This window comes from Psammomys obesus, unplaced genomic scaffold (assembly GCF_907164565.1).
Source record: "Psammomys obesus unplaced genomic scaffold, mPsaObe1.curated_primary_1811, whole genome shotgun sequence".
NCBI lineage: Eukaryota > Metazoa > Chordata > Mammalia > Rodentia > Muridae > Psammomys > Psammomys obesus.
The window spans coordinates 4,823,495-4,846,577 of record NW_026591918.1 but is presented as its reverse complement, the minus strand read 5'-3'; the positions used below and the strand labels follow the sequence as shown (position 1 = coordinate 4,846,577).

The 23,083-nt window shown below is 46.9% G+C and overlaps 1 protein-coding gene across 1 annotated transcript in view; it reads right to left on the bottom strand.

Annotated features, from left to right (window-relative positions):
• Arhgef3 (Rho guanine nucleotide exchange factor 3) overlaps positions 1 to 22,787 on the bottom strand; it is a 227,377-nt gene extending 204,590 nt beyond the window's left edge. Inside the window, exon 1 of the mRNA XM_055612423.1 lies at positions 22,730 to 22,787. Within this exon, the coding sequence (XP_055468398.1) occupies positions 22,730 to 22,773 (44 nt within the window). The 5' untranslated portion in view covers positions 22,774 to 22,787. The remainder of the gene's footprint in view (positions 1 to 22,729) is intronic.
• Between the last annotated feature and the right edge of the window lie 296 nt (positions 22,788 to 23,083).

Sequence of the window (23,083 nt, the reverse complement as noted above, 5' to 3'; positions counted from 1 at the left end):
ACACACACACACACACACACACACACACACACACACACACACACACACGTTGCAGCCAGCCCAGCCCACACATTAAACTCTAATGTGTTAGAGTAACTCTAACAGTTAGAGTAATGTGAGAGGCGACCACTGAGGAGCCAAGTTAAGCCGCACCTGCTGGGGGGAGCAAGGGGCCAGGGAGTTCCCAGCTGTTTGTTTCCAGAACCAAAAGAGGTTGTCCACAGAAGCTCTGCCTCAAGGCAGAGCTCACTTGCTCTAAGACGGCCCACCCTAAGTGCCTAATGGCCTTCCTGAAAGAACCCCACACCTCCAGCCACTAGACTGGGAACTCATTACCTATAGCCTATATCGTCTGGTCTCCTTTTGTCAATGGCATCTTCGGAGCCATCAGAAAACCAACTCCCAGGAGCCCGTGCTCTGACAGGCGGCGTCCGGGGATGGTCAGATCTCTATCAGTAACAACACATGGCATTTCTTGTTGGCTCCACCTCAAAACTCCACCCTTAACAGGCAGCTCTCAGCTTTCAATACTTCCTGGACAACGGGGTCTTTAAGAAACATCACATATCAGTGATGAGGCTGTGCCAGGACAATCATTAGCTCAGTGCCCTGTCTGCCCTTGAGAGCTCTCCAAACCCCAGCACCTCTGCGCTGCTCAGGGAGGAGCCTCCTGGGCCATCTCAAGCTAAGCCAATGAGATGACATCTCAAAGAGCGCTGAACACCACAGGAATTGCCTCACTGACACTCAGAGAGTCACCTCTCTGGCTGCCTGCCATGCCTCCATTTACAACCCTTTAGCCTCAAACCCAGGACTCTACATCCCAGTGATTTTATTTGTACAAAATTAAGTGTCAAGATAGCACCAAGCATGGAGGGGACTTTGGGAAAGTCCCTGGAAAACTGATCACACACTTTCTCAGCGTGTTACTGACTGCAGAGGTGTGTTAAGAATGTGAAATCCAGAGCTGGAGAGATGATCCAGCAGTCAAGAGCTGTGTTAGTCAGCTGTTGTCAACTTGACATAAACCTAGACAATCTGGGAAGATAATTTAAAAAATGCCTTTTAGGGCTGCCCATAGGCAAGTCTTCGGAGTATTTCCTTAATTAGCGATTGATGTGGGAGGGCCTAGCCCATTGTGGTGGTGGCACCCTGAGTGAGTAGTCATGCAGTGTATGAGAACTCAGGCTGAGCAAGCTACGAAGAACCTCCAGTGCTCTGCTTCAGTTCCTCCCCAACATCCCTGAGTGACGGACTATGAGCTGGAGGGGGACACAAGCCCGCTTGTTCCCAAGTTGCTTTTGGTCATATGGTTTTACCACAGCAACAGAAACCCCAACTAAGACAAAAGCACTTGATTTCCAGCACCCACATTGGTGATTCAAAACCACCCGGAACTCCATCTTCAGGGGATCCGACATCCCTTTCTGGCTTCCACAGGCACCTGCATGTATGTGGTGCTCATATAAACAAGCACACACACACACACACACACACACACAATTAATTTTTTTTTTTTGTTTCTCTGTGTAGCCTTTATAGTCACTTTGCAGTCCAAACTGGCCTCAAACTCACAGAGATCCACCTGCCTCTGCCTCCTGAGTGCTGGGATTAAAGGCATGGGCCACTACACCCAGCTGAAAATTCTCTTTTTTAAGAGGAATGAAATCCAATCAGCTGTAATGACTGGCACAGTTTTCCGCACGGATGCTTATCATCTATTAAAATGTGTGCTGGCCGACACCTGTTAGCACTTGAGAGGCAAAAGTAGAATCACCATGAGTTTGAGACCTGTAAGGACTACATAGGGAATCTCAAAAAATTGCACACACACACACACACACACACACACACCACACCACACCACACCACACCAAGTCAATATAAATAGCATGCTGATTTATATGCCCTTCTAGATTGTTTCAGAACTTTAGGGGCTGGAGATGGGTGGTCAGTGACCTACTTCAACCACATAAATCACGCTCTCTTCGTCGCCTGCAAAACCAGTTGCTTCTGCCGTCACCCACACCGCTTTCAGAAACATTTCCAACAGCCTGGAGGAAAGAAAGCCACCACTGCACCTGTCTCTTGCTAAATCTTGGAGAGTGAAGACTCCTCCATGAGCCAGATAGACGCAGGTAGCCAGTATGGCAGTCGGCAGAGCCTCCTGTGTTTAAAAGTGCCTGGCTGCCCACAGAGAACACTTGAACTATAACACATGTTATTTTCAATGCAGCAACCCTGCCACACCCCTCCTGGCTTAGCTTCTTCCTAGCTGGCCAGGGATGAGTGAGTTCTGGAAACTTCAGTGCTTGTGAGTCACCCTTGTGGGCCCTGACAATTAGCTGCTCACGGATGGCAGTAGATTTCCTTCAGAAGATTGGCACTGGTATCCAGGGTCCACGATAGGACTTGGAAAAATCAAACTCTCGTTTTCACAAGCAGACGGGGCAAAGACGGGAGAACAGGAGGATGAAACCCCATCTCTTCCACCTTGCCAACAAGAAGCACACATTTCTGTGCCTTTTGGTCATGTAGCCACTGGGCGGGGCCAATCATTTAGCAACAGGGAAATCATCTTACCCTAGCAAATGTAGTGTATCAAAACAACATAGTCCTGGCAGATTGGCCTTTCCTGGGCCAAGAACAAAGCTGAGCTGTCTTGGCCTCAAAGGTCTTTTTCTAGCTCTATGAAGAGCTTCGGAGTATTTGAAGTCATCAGGTTTGCTATGTGGAAAACATATGTTGAGCCATACTGACTGTACTTTGCTGACACAGATGAGCAAAACTGCATCCCAGTGTTTCTCAGTGTGATGGATGTGGAACTGGCTGGTTTTGTGTGTCAACTTGACACCAGCTAGGGTCATCAGAGAGAAAGGAGCCTCAGTTGAGGAAATGCCTCCATAAGATTCAGTTGTAAGGCATGTTCTCGGTTAGTGATCAATGGGGGAGGGCCCAGTCCATTGTGGGTGCTGCTACCACTGGGCTGGTGGTCCCGGGTTCTCTAAGAAAGCAGGCTGAGCAAACTGTGGGAAGCAATCCAGGAAGCAGCACTCCTCCATGGGCCCTCCAACAGCTCCTTCCTCCAGGTTCCTGCCCTGCTTGAGTTCCTGTCCTGACTTCCTTTGGTGATGAACAGCAATGTATAAGTGTAAGAAGAATAAATCCTTTTCTTCCCATCTTGCTTTTTGGTCATGGTGTTTCATCACAGCCACAGAAGCTAAGACAGGTGCCCAATACTGTCCTCTATGAGTCAGGCAAGGATGGGGCCATGTTTACAGTCTCTGGGGCTCCTTCCATCTGCAGATGCTGTAGATTCAACAGAGGGGGGTGGATGACCTTAACATCTGTGCTGAAATGCCACTCAGAGCTCTAGCTAAAGCCCAACAGAAGCACCCTAGGTAGAACAGAAGAGAAAGATCTTTCCTGAAGACACAGTCATCTGCAGTGAAACACAGCTCTGGGTCCCTGCAAAACTCAAGGGCGTAGGCACAGCTTCTCCCCTGTCCTTTGCAAGCTGGCAGTTTTTCAATCCTAGCTCAAAGGTATGTTTAAAAGAAACTTTTCAGTGAGCTACCAACGTTCAAAGCCTGGGAGACTTACCTGGGAGTCTGGCAAAAGTTTCTGGATTCTCTTGGGAACTGGCAGCTTTGGTTACAGTGCCTGGCATTCCCAGCAGGAGGCAGGAACAGGATGGGAAATGAGTTCCTAGGAATGGAAATGGCTGCCCACGCTGCTGCTCAACTTGCTCTCACTCAGTTGTCCAGAAGCATTTCAGATGGAGATTTCTGCCCCTAAGTCTGTATTTGTTTCCCTTAAAGATAGCTTACGTTTTTTTCAGTTTTCACTTGAGACAGAACATTCATGAACAAACTATAAAGTCAAAGGATTTCATAAGAACAGTATTAAAAAAAATTCCATAAAGTGGAGATCTACTGGACCTTTGGCCTCTGTGGGCTGACTAATCGATCCCTATCCTTCATCCCAGCCCCTCAGCCCTTCCACCAAGAACATATGGTTAGGAAGAGGCACAGTGCAGCACTAGGCCAGGATCCCAAAACCAAGCATCTGTGTTTTGTCAGCCTGCTGGACAGGCTGCATGCAGAGACCGCTGAGTAATCAAGTTGCTGGAGTAGAAAAAAATGAAAATCAAATGACAGAACAAGAAAGTCACAAACATGACGGAACCTGGGGCAGGAGGAGGGGACCCTGGTCCAGATCTCTTAAAAGAATCATATGAGCCAAGAGATAAGGAGGAATCTTCCTTCTGAAACCAGCTGACCTTACCGACGATAACAACACTGAGTCTCCCTCTGCTCTAAGCACTGCTATTCTTAGCATCTTATTTTGAAGATGATGAAACTGAGGCACAGCATGGCTGTGAACTTGAGCAAGGCCACACAGCAGCAAGTGGCTGAGCCCATGCAGATGCTATCTGTGCCAAGGCTTCTAGCCTCACACGCTCATTTCACACACGTCACTTCACTGTGTGGTGCCTGTGCTGGTTGGGATATGCTACCAACCACGGTGGGATTTATCTACATGCGTCCCTGACAGGTGATCCTCACACACTGGCATCTACATGCACAGGTGGCTGTGCCCAAACCCACACGTGCTACTCTACGTGCATGGTCTGAAGGCTCTTAAAGATTAATTCTGAACACTTACATCACACACCTCATCTGTCCATTAAAGTGGTAGAAAATGTTCCTTGTCTTTAGCTTTTCATGGTCAAGTGTCTGCATCCCAAGAGCTCTGACTCCTAAGAACCACAACCATCAAGAGCAAAGGTCTCCAGCTTGTGTGCAAAGGCCTCCATAGCAGCAAGAGTCCACTTGAACAACAGACAGAAACTGTTTTATATCCACATGCTCTACTCCAAAGGAGACATTTGGGTCCTTACTCATTACTTTGATTGCTCTTTTGTTTTGTCTTGTTTTGTTTTTACCGAAACGAGGTTTCCCTGTTAGCCCTCAACATTCTGGAACTCGCTCTGTAGACTAGGCTGGCCTCAAACTCAAAGAGATTCACTGGCCTCTACCTTCTGAGTGCTGGGATTAAAGGCGTGCACCACCACTGCCTGGAGTTTGATTGCTCTTTCATTTGCTTCCTTACTTGCTTGGTATTTTGAGACAAGATTTCACTCTATCTCTGGTTAGCCTAAAACTTACTCCCTAGCTCAGGCTGAACTCAGACTCACACTTTGAGGTCCTATCTCAGCTCCCCACACATGACTACTATGCCAGGCTTGTCTGCTCACTACTGAAATAAAGACAAAAGAGTGTTAACAGGGTACACAGAGTAGCCCACGAAGAAAGCCAAAAGAAATCACAAAGCAAGATTTGGGAGTGGGTGAATGTACAGGTGCATTGAGAAATGTGTGAAAACACAGAGAAAACTCAGAGGAGGTGGATGGGTCAGTCTGACTCCACTATGATGGGGAGCAAGAGTTGTGGGCCAGGGAATAAATACAAGCATAGCTGTTGAGAACAATATATTTTTCAGACATTGAGACTAAGTCATGCCCCATGAACAAAATAGTTATTGGGGCACATTCTAGAACATATGTCTTACTGTTGTCTGCCCTAGGGATGAATCCCCTAATGATTTCCCATGTTGAATACATTGGTACCAAGCATCCAAGTTTCATGCATGATCTTGAGTCACCTCCTTGTAACAGATAGAGCTATGCCCTGCTCAGTGATGGGGACACATTTTGAGAAATGTATCATGAGGTGATTCCTTGACCATGAGAAATACACTTTCTCAGTTACTTTTCTATTGCGTGACACGACCAAGGCAACCTGTAAAAGAAAGCATCCCTTTTGGGGCTCAAGATTGCAGAGGGTTAGAGTTCATGACCATCATGACAAGGAGCATAGCACCATAGGCTGGCCAGGAGCTGGAGCAGTAGCTGAGAGCTTATATTTTGAGCCATAAGCATGTGACAGAGAGGGAGCTAACTGGAAAGGGCATGGGTTTTTTAAAACCTCAAAGCAAAGCCCACCCCACAGAGACACACCTTCTCCAACAAGACCACACCCCCTAATCCTTCCCAAATAGTTCCACCAATGGGGGTGGGGGGCAAGCATTCAAATATATGAGCCTATGGGGGCCCTTCTAATCCAAGTAACCACATTACTTATGCAAACTCAGATGGGCAGTCAAACACCTGGCCATATAATCTTTTGGGACTACCATCATAGGCATGGTCTATCGTTGACTGAAATACCATTAAGTGTTCCGTGACTGGATAAGCCTCCTCTTTTTCCTACCCCACCTAGGGTACATGAGGCCATGCTTAGAGATACTTCTGTTGGTCACAAGCTTCAGGAAGATGCTCATGGAACACTGTGGGTAGACGTCAGGAATGCTGATAAGCAAAGCACAGAGCAGGCCCACAGTGAAGATTCTTCCACCCAAAGTATACATGGTCTTCAGGCTGGGAAATCCTGATCCAACCCGCTGGATGTTGAATACGGATCTGGCATCAGAAAGTGTCCTAACATTGACACTGTCTCCTCGCTTCACGAAGGGATAATCCAAACCCCTCTCAACACATGGCCTGTGTGTCTGAATTAGCCTCTGTGCCTTTGAAGGTTCATGAGAGCTGGGTTTGTAAAGTGCTTTCTCGTGCAACCCCACCGCCATCACTCTCCCTGGCCTGTGCTGAAAGTACACAGAGGAGGAAGTAGACAGAAGCAGCCACCCTGCCTAGGAAGAGTTTGTGCTCTGGAGCAGTCTTCATAGACAAGCCTCTATCCACTGAGGATGCAGGCTTCCTCAGAGACTTACAGGAGGCAAATACAAATTCTGAGGGAACTGGGTGGGCCTGTGACATCACTATTCCCCATCAAGGCCTGGTCTGTTCAAGTATAAATAAAGGGCCTGTCTCCGGCAGGACATCTGATCCATATCCTGCCCCAAGACCTAAGGCCACCTTGAGAGTGACAGCTCAGCTACAGTGGCAACAATAGTAATGAGGATCCCCGCTGACCACTCAAATCTACACCCGGTCCCGGACTCCACCCTCCTTGAAGCTTATCTCATTGAACCCTCTTAACCACCATATATGGTACTCGCATTTCCAGTTTGCAGTGGAACTAGAGTGACTTGTCCGAGGCCTTCTGAGATGAGGGAGGAGACCTCTGAGCAAGTCTGCCGGTTCCGGGCTGGAGAGATGGCTCGGCATTTAAGAGCATGGTTGCTCTTTCAGAGTGTCTGGGTTCGGTTGCTGGCACACACGTGGCAGCTCACAAGCAGCTTTAACCCCAGTTCCAGGAGATCCAAAGCCCCCTTTTAACCTCTGTGAGCACCAGGCACATAAGTTGCACCAGACAAACACACAAGGTGAAACACCCATGCACATAAAAAAAAATGAATAAATCTTTAAAACAAAAAGGCTTCATGTTCCACCATGAAGCTCGCAGACATGCCGCAGCAAGAATCCTGTCAGCATTCATACCCACACAAGGAAAACCGTGACACATACCCTCACATACTGTCCTTCTGCCAATGGCCACTTTCACGGACACTGTCCACTCTGTTTTGTGTGCTTCACTAGGCAGCACCTGAGGCATCCTACCTAAACAACAATGCCAGATGGATGGCCAAAAACTGCCATCTAGGTGGTAACGGTACTTACAAGCACAAGAAAAAGAAGGTAAAAATCATAAATGTAAGTCCTCTCAGGCTCTCAGCACTATCGTGACATGTGTTGAGCCCATTTGCCAAATCAAAGACCCACCCACGCCTGAAAGTTGGGGGGCAGTGTCCTTCACTCCTGCTGTCCCTCCCGAGTCTATTCTTATCTCCCCTTCCCCTGGCCTGGGAGAGTGGGCTGTCTTTGTGGAGTGCAGCTGGCAGCTCGGATAAGCAGGTGTGGAGTCTGAAAATGACCTTGCCCATCAGCTCATGGAAACCGAGGAGACAAGGAAGTCACTGTATCACTGTGCGCACATCGTCCCAGCCCCAGAAAGAAGGCACAGTGAAGCCTTTGGGGGAGGGATGTGGGAAGAGCACGAGCACACACGTCACAACGCACACACAGTGGAAGTCACCGACTAAAGGAAACCCGCATCATGTCACCCAAGAAAGTAAAACCATCACCAAAGACCAAATAAAAGATCCAACAGCACCAAAGGAAAGGATGGGCTGAGGCATTTCCATAGCACAGAGCTGCACAAAGATCAACAGTGATGATCCTTGGAAAAACAAGAAGGAGCGTCCACATTCTATGTGGGAGCTGGTGAACTTCATTAAGCCCAGCCAGCCAGAGCTGTGTAAATGGCCCTCACTGTGCCCGCCCTGGAAGAGGTCCAGCAGCCAGGACATGCTGTGGGAAGAAAGGGAGTCCACTAACCCAGATCTCATTAAATGTGGGTTAACTGGCTCTATTCCTGCAGCTCAAGGGGCCAAGTGAGAGCTGAATGGAGCACTTTTCAGAATAGAAAACCCAAGCCCGCCGAGCCAGCGCCTTTTATTTTCTCACATCCTTTCAGTTGCTCAGCTGGCTGACCTGTCTTGGACCCCAGGGAAACAGCCCTTCTCTGCCCTCATCGGCCATCACCCTCCTGGTATACCCTGACCTGACCATTCCTCCTTCCTCACACTGTGGTCGTCAATGCCCAGGAATGAATCACCGGTGAAAGCCAAACATTGTCCACACTGAACAAAAGGTGGGGCCTTGGATTATGGCTTGTTCACATTTCCCCAAGAATTGGCCCACCTCTCTTGCCACTGCCACAGGACATGGCCCACTGGTAGAGGAACAATCAAGTTAGCTTCTTCTCTTTAAGTTTTAAATTTTATTCATTCATTCATTTATTTATTTATTTATTGTTACATAACATATGATTATATAATTTATAATCATATATTATGATTATATAATATTATCGTGTGTGTGTGTGTGTGTGTGTGTGTGTGTGTGTGTGTGTGTGTGTGTAGCTCCAGTCTCCAGGCTTACCTGGCAATTACCTTTACCTGTTGAGCCACCTCACCTGCCTGACTCTTCCCTTTTTATAACGGATGAGATAGAAACAGGTTTGGGAAAAGCCTCAGCTATTTAAGCACGCATAGCAGTAACAGCTATGAATGTCAAGGCAGATCTTCATCTGATATGCCAAAGAAAAGCAGAGGTAGGCGTGCTTCTGGTGCTAATGTCTGACGAACTGCACACCAGCTAAGGCAGAGGCTGCAGAGGCGTTCGCTCCCACTGTCCCCAGAGAACCGCACAAGGCAGGTGCTGTTACTAGCCTCATTTTACACTCAAGAAAAGTATAGTACAGACAGGTCAAGCGACACAGCCGAGGTAACACAACCAAGATCTGAATCAAAGCAGTGTGGCTCCAGAGCCTGTGTTCTTAAATGCTACACTGTCATTACCCTTAAAACAAATTTAGTGTCACGGTGAAACCCATTATTTTGTGCAACTAATATAGGCTTATGAAGAACTTTAACTTAGAATTATAAAATTAAAGTTATGCTAAAATGCTCATGTTTGAGGGAGTCTGTGATGTTATCAGCTTACTTTAATATCATGTCTCAGCTCCCTGAGCTGAAAATCCTGTAAGCTGGTGTCATAGTTTGCTTTTCTGTTGCTGTGAGAAGACACTATCACAACCCAACTTTGGGAGGAAAGGGTATATTTGTTTTATAGTTGCAGTCCATTCTTGAGGGAGCTCAAGGCAAGAGTTCAAGGCTAGAACCATGAAGAAATACTGCTTCCTGGCTTGCTTCCCAGCTCATGTTCAACTACATTTCTTATACAGCCTACGCCCATCCTATTCAGGAATGGAACACGCACATTGGGCTGGGTCTTCCTACTTCTATTAGGGATCAAGAAAATTGCCCATCAGACATACCTACAGGTCAATCTGATGAAGGCAATTCCTCAGTCACCCCTCCCCAGTGTGTCAAGGTGACAACCAAGGTTAGCCATCACAGTTTTTCATCGCTCTGCAAATGCAACCCTGCACCATGTTAGAATGGAACTCGAGGTTCCATGGGTTACACTGGCCAATGACAGGAGCTCTGTTTTAGTCTGTATAAATACACAGGCACAAATATGGCACTTCTAGAAACGCACGGCTGTGAATCATACCATCTCCTTTAAGCCTTACACCTACCCCATGGCGTCATCACCAATAGTAGCCCATTGACAGATGAAGACAAGGTTCAAAAAGGTAGTCCCTGTGCAAGATCATAAAAGGCACGGGGAAGATCACAAGACTGCCAGATTCAAGTGTGTTTGTTTTTCTATCACATATGCCATCTCTTAAGAGAATTTCAAGATTTTCTAAATAAATAAATAAAGCAGCATGAAATGCAGGTTGAGAACAACCAAGTCTACTGATTAAACCACCAGGTGCCATAAAGTGTCAGTGACCAGTGCGTGACCCACAGCCGGAGGCCATCTACCTGCTCCAAGTCCATGCCTACTGATGGCCTCTGGCAAATCCCTTTTCTGACTCTATCACCTCACTTATAAAGAAGGATGAAGGGGGAGGACCCTACGCCTCAGGAGACCTCAACTGTGCTCGGCATCTGAGGCAAAGATGCCCCTAGGGAGCTGTGTCTCTGCCACTGACAGAAGCTTCCCTCTTCCTTCCCAGGACAAAGCTCAGGAGCAAGTTTCTAGCTGCCTCTGGATCCAGGTCTTTACATGGGGTGAGGCATGCTTAGTTACCATCTGAGTCTAGGTGACAAGAAGTCATATGTCTGCTCAGCTTTGCTATTATAAATTCCACCCATAAGATATTTAACATCTCGTGCTGGGCATGGTGGCGCATGCCTGTGATCCCAGCATTCGGGGAGACAGAGGCAGACGGATCTCTTTGAGGATGGGGCCAGCCTGGTCTACAAAGCAAGTCCAGGACAGCCAAGGCTACACAGAGAAACCTGTCCCAATATATTCAACATCTCATCAAAGACACCCTTTGAGATAGGCGTGGTAGAACCTGTAATCCCAGCATGTGACAGGCTGAGCAGGAGAACTGTGAGTTCCAGGACAGCCTGGGCTACATAAAGCATTTGATTTATTTATAACTACATACATACATACATACATACATACATACATACATACATACATACATATATACATACATACATACACAGATACATACATACATACATACATACATACATACATACATACATACATACAACCCTTGGAGCTAGAGAGATGGTTCAGGAGCTAAAAGTACTCAGCGCTCTTACAGAGAGAGAACGAGTTAGATTCCCAGGCCCCACATGGTGACTCAGAACTATCTGTAACTCCCAGGAACTCACACAGTGCATAAATCTTTAAAATTCAAGTTTCACTGTTGTTGTTTTTAATCCCTTAAAGCACATGCCTTTTCAGTTCATTTTGAAAAGGGAACAACTTAGAATCATCAAGATAAATTAAGCTTGGGTTTGCGTAGGTTAGGCGTGAGGGTGAGGCTGGGTAAATCTTCCATTTAATCAAGCCTGCAGCTGCCTCACTCACCCTTCACTCCTGACTCCTTCTTCCACACACAACTCAGGGAAACAAGAAAAATCTACACCTTCAGGCAGGAACTTTCCACCCTGAAGCAGTCTCCGAACTGCTGGGCCCTCGGCTCTCCGAGAAAAACACACACACACACACACACACACACACACACACACACACACACACGGACACGGACATATACACACAAATTACAGGTCACAACTACATTCTATTCTCTTCAGGAACGGAAGGATGCGTTATTAGGAAATCCATTAATATAATTCATCTCATTAACTGAATCCAAAGGAAACACCAGTAACGAAAACTAGATGTCTCTTCTGATGCTGGTCATGTTAAATCCAGCACTTAGTGCTGACTCCTAACTAGCTAGGAACAGAGGGAAGCTTCCTTAGATCAGCTGGAAAACGCATCAGAATTGCAAGAAAAGAGGGGTCCAGGCCAAGGCAGCTAACAACATTACCCACAGAGGAGCTGCCAGCCCAGCTACACGGAAGAAAACAAGTCTCACCAACTGGAAATGAAGAGAAAGCAACATTTCATTAATTTTAAAAATTATGTAATTACATGTCTGAAAAATCCTTTCCCACAAAAATAATATTAAAAACAGATCTGAAAAACCATTAGAACAAATAAGATAATTTGATGTTAGTCAATATTAAGAAAATAAGTTATTAATAGCTTTCTTACAGGAGAGCAGGCACGCAAACCAACCTGAACATGAGCTAACAGTCAGCTAGTAAAATGGTCATTAAAAAACATATTCCTGGCTGGACATAGTGTGCACGCCTTTTATCCCAGCACTCAAGAGACAGAGGCAGGTTGATCTCTGTGAGTCTGAGCCAGTCTGGCCTACATAGGGAGTTCCAGGACAGCCAGAGTTACATAGTGAGGCCCTGTCTCAAAAATACAAACAAGCAATTTATCTATCTATCTATCTATCTATCTATCTATCTATCTATCTATCTATCTATCTATCTATCTATCTATCTATTTATCTATCTTCCTAACTAGGTATGGAGGTCACACCTATAACCCCACTTGAAAGGCTGAGGCAAGAAGATCACTGTGAGTTTGAGGCTAGCTATACAATGAGTTCCAGGCTACAGTAGTTTAGGCTACAGAATAAGACCCTTTATCAAGAAAATAAATATAGACAGACAGACAGACAGCTATCTATCTGGAAGGCCAAGACAGGAGGTTGCTTGAGCAAAGCAGCTCAGAATCAGTCTGGGTACATAGGAAAGCCCCATCTCAAAGTCAAACAAACGTTATGAAGTATGTCCTTTCTGTGCTCTACCACATTCCATTTCTTCTGGTGGGATTCTGGAAGTGAACACTGTGACCATTGCAGGTGCCATGCACTTGGTGTGTGTCTCGGCACAATGAATCCTTCATCTCAGGCTGCCTGCCCCACAGTCACATGGGGAAGCCAGCAGGTCCTTTCTTTCCCGCACAGAAAAAGACGAGGGTTTTTTGTTTTTGTTTTTGTTTTTGTTTTTTCAATAATGACTGTCAATAATAGAGCTGACCAACCAACCAATACACAGCACAGTGCCATCATCACATATCAGCACTGGCCTGTCTGTTGTCCAGCACAGAAGTTCAACACTTTCAACTCCTGCTCTTCTGCCCATGCTGTCCTTGCAGCGGCCATGATTCTTCTCAAGAAGGCCACACAAGGACTATTCTCTCAACACTCAGTTTGTATTCAGATGATGTCCCCTTTAAAAGAAAAGCTCTCCTGATGAGGCCTGATAGACTAGGATCAGATGGAAGGGGAGGAGGTCCTCCCCTATCATTGGACTAATGGAGGAGCACAGGAGAAGAAGAGAGAGAGGGTGGGATTAGGAGGGGATGGGAGAGGGGCTACAGCTGGAATACAAAGCGAATAGACTGTAACTAATAAAAATAAAATAAAATTTTAAAAATGTAAAAAAAAAAAAAAGCTCTCCTTATGACACTATCTAGACCAACTCTCCGTACAACTTTATTTTTCCCTAGAGCGCATGTCACCAGCTAATATCACCCTCTACCTCTGTTCTCTGTCTTTCCACATCACCATCAATGCAGCCATCACTGTGGCTTCATTCACTGACTGCTCTTTCCCTAACCCAGACACAGTCACACACACACACACACGCATACCCACGCAAATAAAAGGTAAAGGGGCCCCTTGTACTATTCTTCCAAATGTAGCTGGGTAGGAAGAGCTGCAGGGCAGACGCCAGGCATGGTGTCATAGCACATACAGGGCAAGGGGCTGCTAGGTCTCCAGAAAATTATCACATTTTTTTACTGGAAATTAATGTGCTTGTTACAGCAGTAGTTTTCTGGTGCTTTTTCTACTTTCTGCAACATCCCTGGAAGCCTGTCCTCTGTCTAGAATGCTCGAGCCTTCCCGGATGCCCTGAAGAGGTGAGGCAGCCCTTCACTTGTGGGAAAGAGGAGAGTAGATGATTAAAACTTAGCCTGAGGAGCCCACAGGTGGCTCGGCTGTAAAGGCACTTCCCACCAAACCTGACCATCTCTGAGTTCCATAGCCAGGCCCCCTAGAGGGGAAGAGGGAAAGACCTTTGGTTTCATCTTTACCACCAAAATCATTTCTCAAACTCACCCCTAATCCACTGCCATAACACAACAGGACATTCTGGCCCATGAGATTACAGGCCCCAGCAGAGCAGCGCCTCCCTGCCTTTTAAATCAATCTAACAGTCATAGAACAAAAACACGAGGGACAGTGAAAACAGGAGAAAACTACGACTGTCACACTGAAAACAAAAACTGCCTCCCTACTAGAACACACCCCTCACAAAGAATCTTCTTCATCCATCTCCAGAGGAGGAGACAAGGAAACACATGAAGAAGCGGCTGGTACAGAGCCCCTGTTCCTACTCTATGGCTGTGAAACTCGAAGGATGCTGTAAAATCCCCCACGGTCTTTAGCCATGCACAAATGGTAGTCTTGTGTGTTGGCGGCTCCACTGTTTTCTGTCAGGTGGAGAAGCAAGGCTGACAGAAGGATGCTCCTGCAGGAGGAAGTGGCTCTGAAAGCACCTGCCTCCAGATGAGTGGGAACCAGCCCCATAAACACGTTTTGAATATTAAAAACAAAACTGTTCCCCACGTGAAAAAGAGAAAAGGCTGCGGTTCCATGCAGGGCACCCACCATCCACACAGTCAGAACACCCTAGATGACACCAGCGTTTGGCAAAGCACAGGCAAGCCTTACCCTCAGCAGGCCCAGGCACCTCAACAAGGCAGGGTTCAGCTGCCTGCATGCTACCCTGCCGCAGCTCAGTGAACCCCGTGCTTGGATCAAACGGTTGGAAAAGCCAATTTACCTCCAGAGCAGCTGTTCCACTCCTGTCTGGCAGGAATTTTCTATCAGATTCCCTGGGAGGAAGATTTACATGACGCACATTGCCCCACCCAGAGCAGGCAGGTATGTGACAAGTGCCCCAGCCTTAGGGCAGCGGTGACTAAGTATCACCCTTGCCGGGCTCAAGTCCCTCAAAGATACTCTTCTACCTCTGCCCTACGCGAGATGTATTCTCAGTGTGAGAAAGGACACACCATTGAAGCACTCTCCAGTTTCTGTATTTAGCTGTTTCCCTGGTGTGCATGAGTATACAGCAGGCACTCAGCACTTAACACTGCCCTTTACAAAAAAAAAAAAAAAAAAGAATGCATACAATGACAGAGTAACGGAAACATGAGTGACATTGGAGAGGGGTCCTCTCCTAAGCTGTGTCTCCCTGTCTCTTACCCATCTCCTCTTTTAGACTGCAAGAACCATGAAGGCAAAGTCCAATGCCCTTGTGGCCCCCAGAGAACCAGATAGAGTGCTTAATGCATGGCAGGAACCTGAATTACTACTCAGTGGAATCCCTGAAGATGAAGCACAGGCTAGGCACTCCAGACAGTTCCTTCCTGTCTCTGGGGTTGGCAGAAGAATGGTTTATGGACAGATAACAGACCCAGGCCATGTGCTATATCATTCTCTATGTCAGTCAAGTGTGCAAGAGACAAGATAAGCAATTCTTACCACACTGAACCCACACGCCAACTTGAGGAACGGTGTCTCACCACTATCTCCTTTCATGGACAGGCAGAGTGTACAGATTAATTTTTTTGTTGTCACAACCCAGAGACACCTGGGAAGAGTGACCCTCAGTTGAGGAGTCGTCTACATGAGACTGGCATCGGGCCAGTGTGGACCAGCTCCTTATGGGTGGCACCACCCCTAAGCAAGGAGGTCTGGGCTGGATAAGGAAGCTAGCTAGCTGAGCTCGAGCCAGTGAGCACTTTCCTCCACAGTTTTTGCTCCAGTTCCTGCTTGAGTCCCTGCCCTGCCTCCCCTCAGGGATGGACCATGATCTGAAACAGAGGCTGAAATAAACCCTTTCCTCCCCAAGTCAGTTTTGGTCGTGGTGTTTTTATCACAGCAACAGAGAGCAAACCAGGGCACAGATGGAGACTTGGGAAACTGGGTCAGAATCATCAACCCCCGATAGCTCCCTGGCATTCCGTTTGTCACTGGAGCACCCGGTGGAAGAACTAACTACCTGGAGCTAGGAGTGTGACGGCAAGCTCTCCCGATGGCATTAAACACACACCTCTGCATCTCCAAATCATCGACCTCCACCCCTGGGCCAGCCTGAGTAGCTGCAGCCCATTCTGCAGAGAGGCTCTGAGCTCCCTGTGCCGAGAGGGAGGAAAAAGAGAAGATAAGGGGCATGACTGTGAAGCGTTTCCAGGCCTCGGAGGGGTTCAAGACACTGATTTCAATCTAAGACCTAGAAGTACCGTTGACCTTGGAGCAGTACTTAAGAAATGGTTTCCCTCGCCTGTAAAAGGGAGGTAGGGGACTGATCCACACTTCCCTGGTTTGCCATGAGGTTTGGAGCCCACAAGAACGCACAGCCTCTCCAGAGGCTCCCGCTTCAGCAGGTAACGTTCATTTATTTCCTATGTAGAAATCAGCCACATGGAAGACAGGGGAAGGGAAGGGTGCGAGTTTGTTTCTTAACGGCTGCAGAGATGATTTTTATTATCGTCAGTTGTTTGTTAAGATGGGACCCTACATTGCCCGGGTTATTCTCAAACTCCATGGGCCCAACTGACCTCTCTGCCTGAGCCTCCTAAACGCTGGGCCACCAGGTTCCACAGGACAGCTTCCAAAACACCGTTCTAAATCCTGCCCTTTGCCAGAACAAGAATAGATAGACTTTGTTGTGGTGAAACAAACAAGGAAACTGATCCTGAGGTTCAGAACCCTAGGTCTGGGTCTTCAAAGCACAGCCCAGCCTCTCCTTCACCTTGGTAGGTCTTGGCTTCTCATCTGTGTAATCACAACGGACTTGTGTCCTGGCCACGTATTAGAAGGACTTCATATCAGATCTGCCGAACAGCTGACAGAACAGGGTGGGTGCAGGGGGACAGAGGATCACAGCACAGACCTCTGTTTAGAAACCCTGCCATGCAACCTGATCTTTTAATACCCTCTGACAAAGCCTCATGAAGGACCTGCTTAACTGAAGTCACAAAACACATTTTGTGAAAGATTCCATTTTTTTCCCTCCTGTTATTCCTATTACTGTAAGTCGGAAACTATTTTCTAAGGAGCCGCTTGGAAATGACAGAGAGGTGAGAGAGGAGAGGTGAGGTGGCTCTCGGAAGGTCATGAAAGGAGAAGTTGCAAACTGTTACCTGTCACTTTCCAGCTTGGGAAAGTCATCAGCTGAACTCTCTAAGGAGCTGGAGGGAGGGAAACAGGTTTCACGTAGTCCTGTAGGTAGTAAACAAAGAGCTAATAAAAACCAACGAATAAAACAGCTCAGGGCTAATGATGAGATGGAAGCTGGTAAGTGGCCCAGGGAAGCCACAGTGGCCAACAACAAGCAGCAAGAGGAACAGTCCCAGGGCTCTGGGGTGCAGAGCTGGAAAAGATCTCAGTGTGGGACCAAGCTCTTCCTGGGGCCTCCTGCATACTGCTGAGTCCTAGCCAGTTCATCCTACCAAAGCTGTCTCTAAGCCAACGTATCAGAGTATCAGGAGTAAACCGTCCAGCAGCTGACACAGGGGAGTGCCCTGGGCTAGACCTCAGGTCTCACCACAGCACACAAGGCCCTTCCTTCCAGGAGAGGAACAGCTGACTGAGCCAGCACCCAGGAGTGGCTCAGAGGACAGCGCATCCTGCAGGGTCAACACAGTGCAGGACAGTTTGTGTGTGTGCTTGGTTTTTGAGACAAGGCCTTCACATGCAGTTCTTGGCTGGCCTAGAACTCACAAACCTCTTCAGTCAGGCTCCCAAGATCCAGGGGCCAGAGGGGTGGCTCAGTAGTTAACAGCACTTGCTGTTCTTGCAGAGGAGCCAGGTTTGGTCCCTAGCACCCACATGGCAGCTCACAATACATGATGCCCATACACACATGAAGGCAAAACATTCACAGACATAAAGTAAACACTTTTGTAAAATTCACTTGTATTGAACATGTATGGACTCTATGTTTTGAAGCACCAGGGTCTCACATATGCTACATGAGTGCTCTGTCTCTGAGCTTTATTTGTAACTCCAGCCCTCCTTTTACTTTTTATTTTAAGTCAAGGTCTCGCTAAGCTGCCTAGACTTGCCTTAAACTCCCAATGTAGCCCAGGGAGGCCTTGGACTTTGAATCCTGTGCCTCAGCCTCCTATGTCTTGAGATTCTAGGTCAGCACCATCGGAACTGGTCACTGTTTTTTATCACTACTCCTTAAAATACAGTAGACTAGCAACCATGTAATATTTCTGTTGCATTACCTCATCCGGGCAAGCAAGAGATGACTTAACAAATGCAGAAGGCTATCTGCTTTCTATGCAGACAGCTTGCTACTTAATGTAAGATACTTGATATTCAGAAGGATCCTGGAGCCAATTTCCCATGGTCTCCAGCAACAACTACACCGCAATAGTTAAGCCAGAGAATACTTTTATTTCGAAGAAATACATATGTACACTACCTTTGAGTAGAAACTAGGCAAGAAAAGAAGAGCCCTTTCTTGGGCATTTTCCCTCAGTGCTGAGGCCTGCTGGGTAATGGAGTATGGACTGAAGAATGAATTAGTGAATGAATGAAAAATGAACTCGGTCTTCCCACAAGCCCGTTTCACAGGAAGAATTGTTGATCGGGAGGACACGGATTTTTCTCCTCAGAATTCTCTCCGTACCTTAGGGGACGCCAGGAATTCTGCCACACACCTGAGGAAGCTGAGCACAGTGAAATGACGTTATCTGACCATGGTCACTGGGCAGCAGGGAACTTCACTCCCTGGGGTTTTGTCACATAGAAATCTCCTGTTCTTGGGTCCCCGGGGGATCAGTTACTGCCTAGAAGTGGAGGTAACCGGAAATGATAGCCCAGCCATAAATACTGTGGGAATAGGTGTTCTTCCAATAAAGTCATGTGGCTAAAAGATAACATGTCCACAGATCTCAGAAGCAAAGCTGTGCTCTGCAGAGGACTGTGCGGCTGGTAAGGCCCTGTCCTCCGCAAGTGGGCTGTCTCCAGGCCAAACTGTGGTCTTGCATTGTGCTGGCTAAGTTTATGCCAATTTGAAGCGATTGAGCTAGAGCCATCTGAGAGTCAATTGAGAAAACACATCCAGAAGACTGGACTGCAGACAAGCCTGTAGGCATTTTTCTTAATTAGTGATTGATGTGGGATGGCCCGGCCCATTATAGGTGGGGCTCCCTCTGGCTCTGAGTTCTTTAAAAAAGCAATCTGAGCAAGCCAGTAAGTAGTACCCCTCCATGGTCTCTGCATCAACTCTTGGCTCCAGGTTCCTGCTCTGCTATACTTCCTGTCCTGACTTCCTTTGATGATAAACAGTGCAGTGGATGTGTAAGCTGAATAAACCCTTTCCTTCCTCTTTGGTCCTGATGCTTCGCCACAGCACAGCAACCCTAACCAAGACAGGGGATGTGTACCATTGTGCTCTCCACTGACTAACAAAAAACTAAGGTTTCTGCTGACACCATGTTCATCAAGTATGCAACTCTCATCCCCACTCAACACTCAGCTCTCTGAGAATGCCTGTCTTACCTACCTGTTGCTTCTAGTACAATTGGTAAGATACAACAGACACCCACGGATGACTCAACAGCTCATCAACCAATGGGCTAGTTCTCCTCAAGGGACTGCTGGATAACGTTTCACAGCTCTAGCTGTGAAACAACAGGGATCAGGCTTCTGGGATCAGACAATCCCACAAGAGGGACCTGTGATGCTGTGGAGAGAACCAGTCAGACCCCAGGGGCCCGAGGCCAACGCATGCTCCTGTAGCTTGAACTCGGACAGTTATTTCCTCAGTCTTAGACTGTGTGCTTAAAACGTAATACAAAATGAAATATGGCAAATCTAGGACCTCTTCCAGCTCTGTGTATTTTTCTTAAAGATTTATTTCTTAAGTCATGGGTGTGTGTGTGTGTGTGTGTGTGTGTGTGTGTGTGTGTGTGTGTGTGCGCGCGCGAGTGCACCTGAGTACAGATGCCTGGGAAGGACAGAGAGGGTGTCAGATCCTCTAGAATTAGAGTGACAGGTAGATGTGAGCCAACATGGATGCTAGGAACTGCACACAGGTCTTCGGCAAGAATGGCATGTGTTTGTAACCACCCAGCCAGCATCCCCAAATGTTTATGTCTTTGAAATATGCAAGAAGGGGAACTTAGAAAAGCATTTGAAACTGCATTCTGCCTGCACTTATTTTATTTACATCTTCACCTAGGTGTTTGTTTCTGTGGTGCAGGGGTGGAAGCTAGGCCTTCACACATGCTAGGCATCTTTGAATGAGCTCTAAAACTAAACATTTTTGGGCCGAGTGATGACTTAGGTTTACCAAGGACAACCAAAACACTCCCTCCCCACTACAGCCCAGTAGACTCATTTCTCCTAATAAAAACAAATATTCATTTCCTACAACAACGATGCTCAGCTTGGGAAATCCTTCCACAGGAGTTTCTGGGTGAGCTGGAGTGTAGCCTCTGATCACAAAAGTACACGGAGCAGAGGTGCTGGTGGTTCACAGAAGCCCAGTGCCAAATGCTGGACGGGGACATGGTCCCCTCCTCTTAGCGTCTACTCACTCAGAGAATAGCCACAGGCGCAGAGCGACAGCTGCAAGTGTCTGAGGCAACTGCAAACAGGGCATGCTGACTCCAAAGGCATGTCCCACAGGAGATCTCACCACTGTGCCAGTGTGGCTCAGTTACTATCTAACAAGAGCACTGGTTAGGAGACAAGTCTTCACAAGACCGAATTGTTGTGCTTCTCCTTTTCACATCTCGGGCTGCTTTGAATGAAGTCTCATCTGTCCCCTTTGACTACAAAATAGGGAGAACAGCACTACTCTTTCCTTCTAGAGCCCCTGTGAGAATTCAAGCAGAGAAGTAGGTCAGTTGGTGCATGGGAGGGAGCTCGGCTGACACCCAGCAAACTCCCTTCTTGTTGCCAGTGGTGCAGCTGGGCAGATGGAGGAAAGTGCACCTGAAGTCAGGAAATCTAACCCTAGGCTCTTCAGAATCCTTCAGAGTCAAAAGAGAGGCTGTGAGTTCAAGGCCAGCCTGGTCTACACACTGGATGCCTGGGACAGCAGCCTGGATGCTCTTCAGAAGAAAAAGCAAAGCTGCAGCTGTACCCAGAAGGGTCAGGACTGCCCAGGTGTGCTGGAGCCTGGGTCTCAGGAGAGGTTGCCCTCTGTGAGTACAGAAGCTTACAGTATCTCCAGGAGATGAAACCAGGCAACAGTTCCAAGAAGACGAACTTCCCCAGAGGAAGGGAGAGAAGAAATTACAACCCCATAGAGATATGCTGCTCACCCAGCCGACTGCAAAAATTAAACAACAGATCTGGGGTTTGCAGGAGATGGGCAAATCCAAAACCTAAGTACCTAGCTGACAAGCCAAAATGTGCTCTTTGGAAAGTGATCTGATCATGTTTATTAGACTCTAAAGTGCATTTTAAGGATGATCCAGAGACTCTTCTCCTTGGTAACTGCCACAGAGAACCATTAGCCTGTGTGCCCAAAGGAACACACCACAGCACACACCACAGCAAAAGCCAGAACCAGTCAAACCACCATGAGCTGGCTCAGCAATCAGTGAGACAGACGCTGCTCACGCAGCCACCAACCACCTCAAAAAACATTATGGGATGCACCATTAAATGTTTTAAAGGATTATGAAGCAGGCCAGCCTGCATAACATGTGTCTTAATAAGAAGAAATGGGAGACTGAGGAGATGGATCCATGGTGAAACAGTTTGCTACCCAAATGTGAGGACCTGAGTTTGGATCCCCAGAACCCACATAAGTGTCAAGTAGGCATGGCAGCCCACCTGAAAGGCTGAAAGGTATTCCCTGGAGCAAGTAGGTAGATGAATCTGGAGGTTCTGGGTTCAAATTGGAGACCCTGCTCTCCCAACAGATACAGGAGAGACAGAGAAGACACCTGACTGCAGCCTCTGGCCTTCACATGTGCATGGCAGGCACACATACATATACATACACACACACACACACACACACACACACACACACACACACACAACCAGCAACAGCAAAGGAGAAGAAATGAAAGAATGACCCTCCTCCTATATAGCTATAGAAATTTCTGGAATGAAAGGTACATATTATGTAAAGCATAACATGGACTGCACAGATCATAGAGAGGAACAGGAATGATTCAGGACAGAATAAAAAAAATTTTTAATTACTAAAAATAAAAAGTTATTCTTTTAAAAAAAGAGAGAGAAAACATGAAAGAGGGAGGAAGAAATAGCACGAAAGAGCTCAGGGTTCATCCCTGCTTGCTCTTGAGAGGCTGACCATCACTCACTGAGCTGGCAATACTGTGTTTGGGGACAAACACCTACAGTTTTGAACCAAGACACTTAATTTGATACCACATTGTTCCTATTGATCCCAGTTCTTCTGGAGCCTAGAAAAAGCCGTTCATGTTTAACAATGCTTTCCCTCCTCCAGTGGAACAAACTGGAGATGTGAAAGGAGATGTGTGTTTGGAGGCAGAGGAGCGACCTGGAGCCTGATGCACGCTGGGAAAACACTCTACCACCAAACTCCTTCCCTAGCCCATGCAACCTCCAGATTCTTCAGGGTTTCTACCAACACATACAGGCATGAAGGAATGGACACTGCATTAAATCGTCACATGACACTTTTTCTTAATTGTTACCTTTCCTTGTTTTCTTCCATTCCTCTGTAAATGCACTGGTTCATTACTGTGAAATTCTCTGTAGATTCAGAGTGCCAGGCCCAGGTTTTCTTTCCTAAAAAACAAAATGACCAAGAGACTGGCTTAGAATAAAGTACAATGATACAAATGTATGAAAATGCCATAATGTATACAAAGTGAATAAACTGTAATTAATATAAAAAAAGAAAATGCCATAATGAAACCCACTCCTTTACATACTAACTTAGGTAATAAATTGAATAAGTGAAATCGCCATCGTTTACACATACAAAACTGGTGCATTCCAGTCATAAACACACCAAGAGGGCCACATTAGAATACACCAAGGCCTAC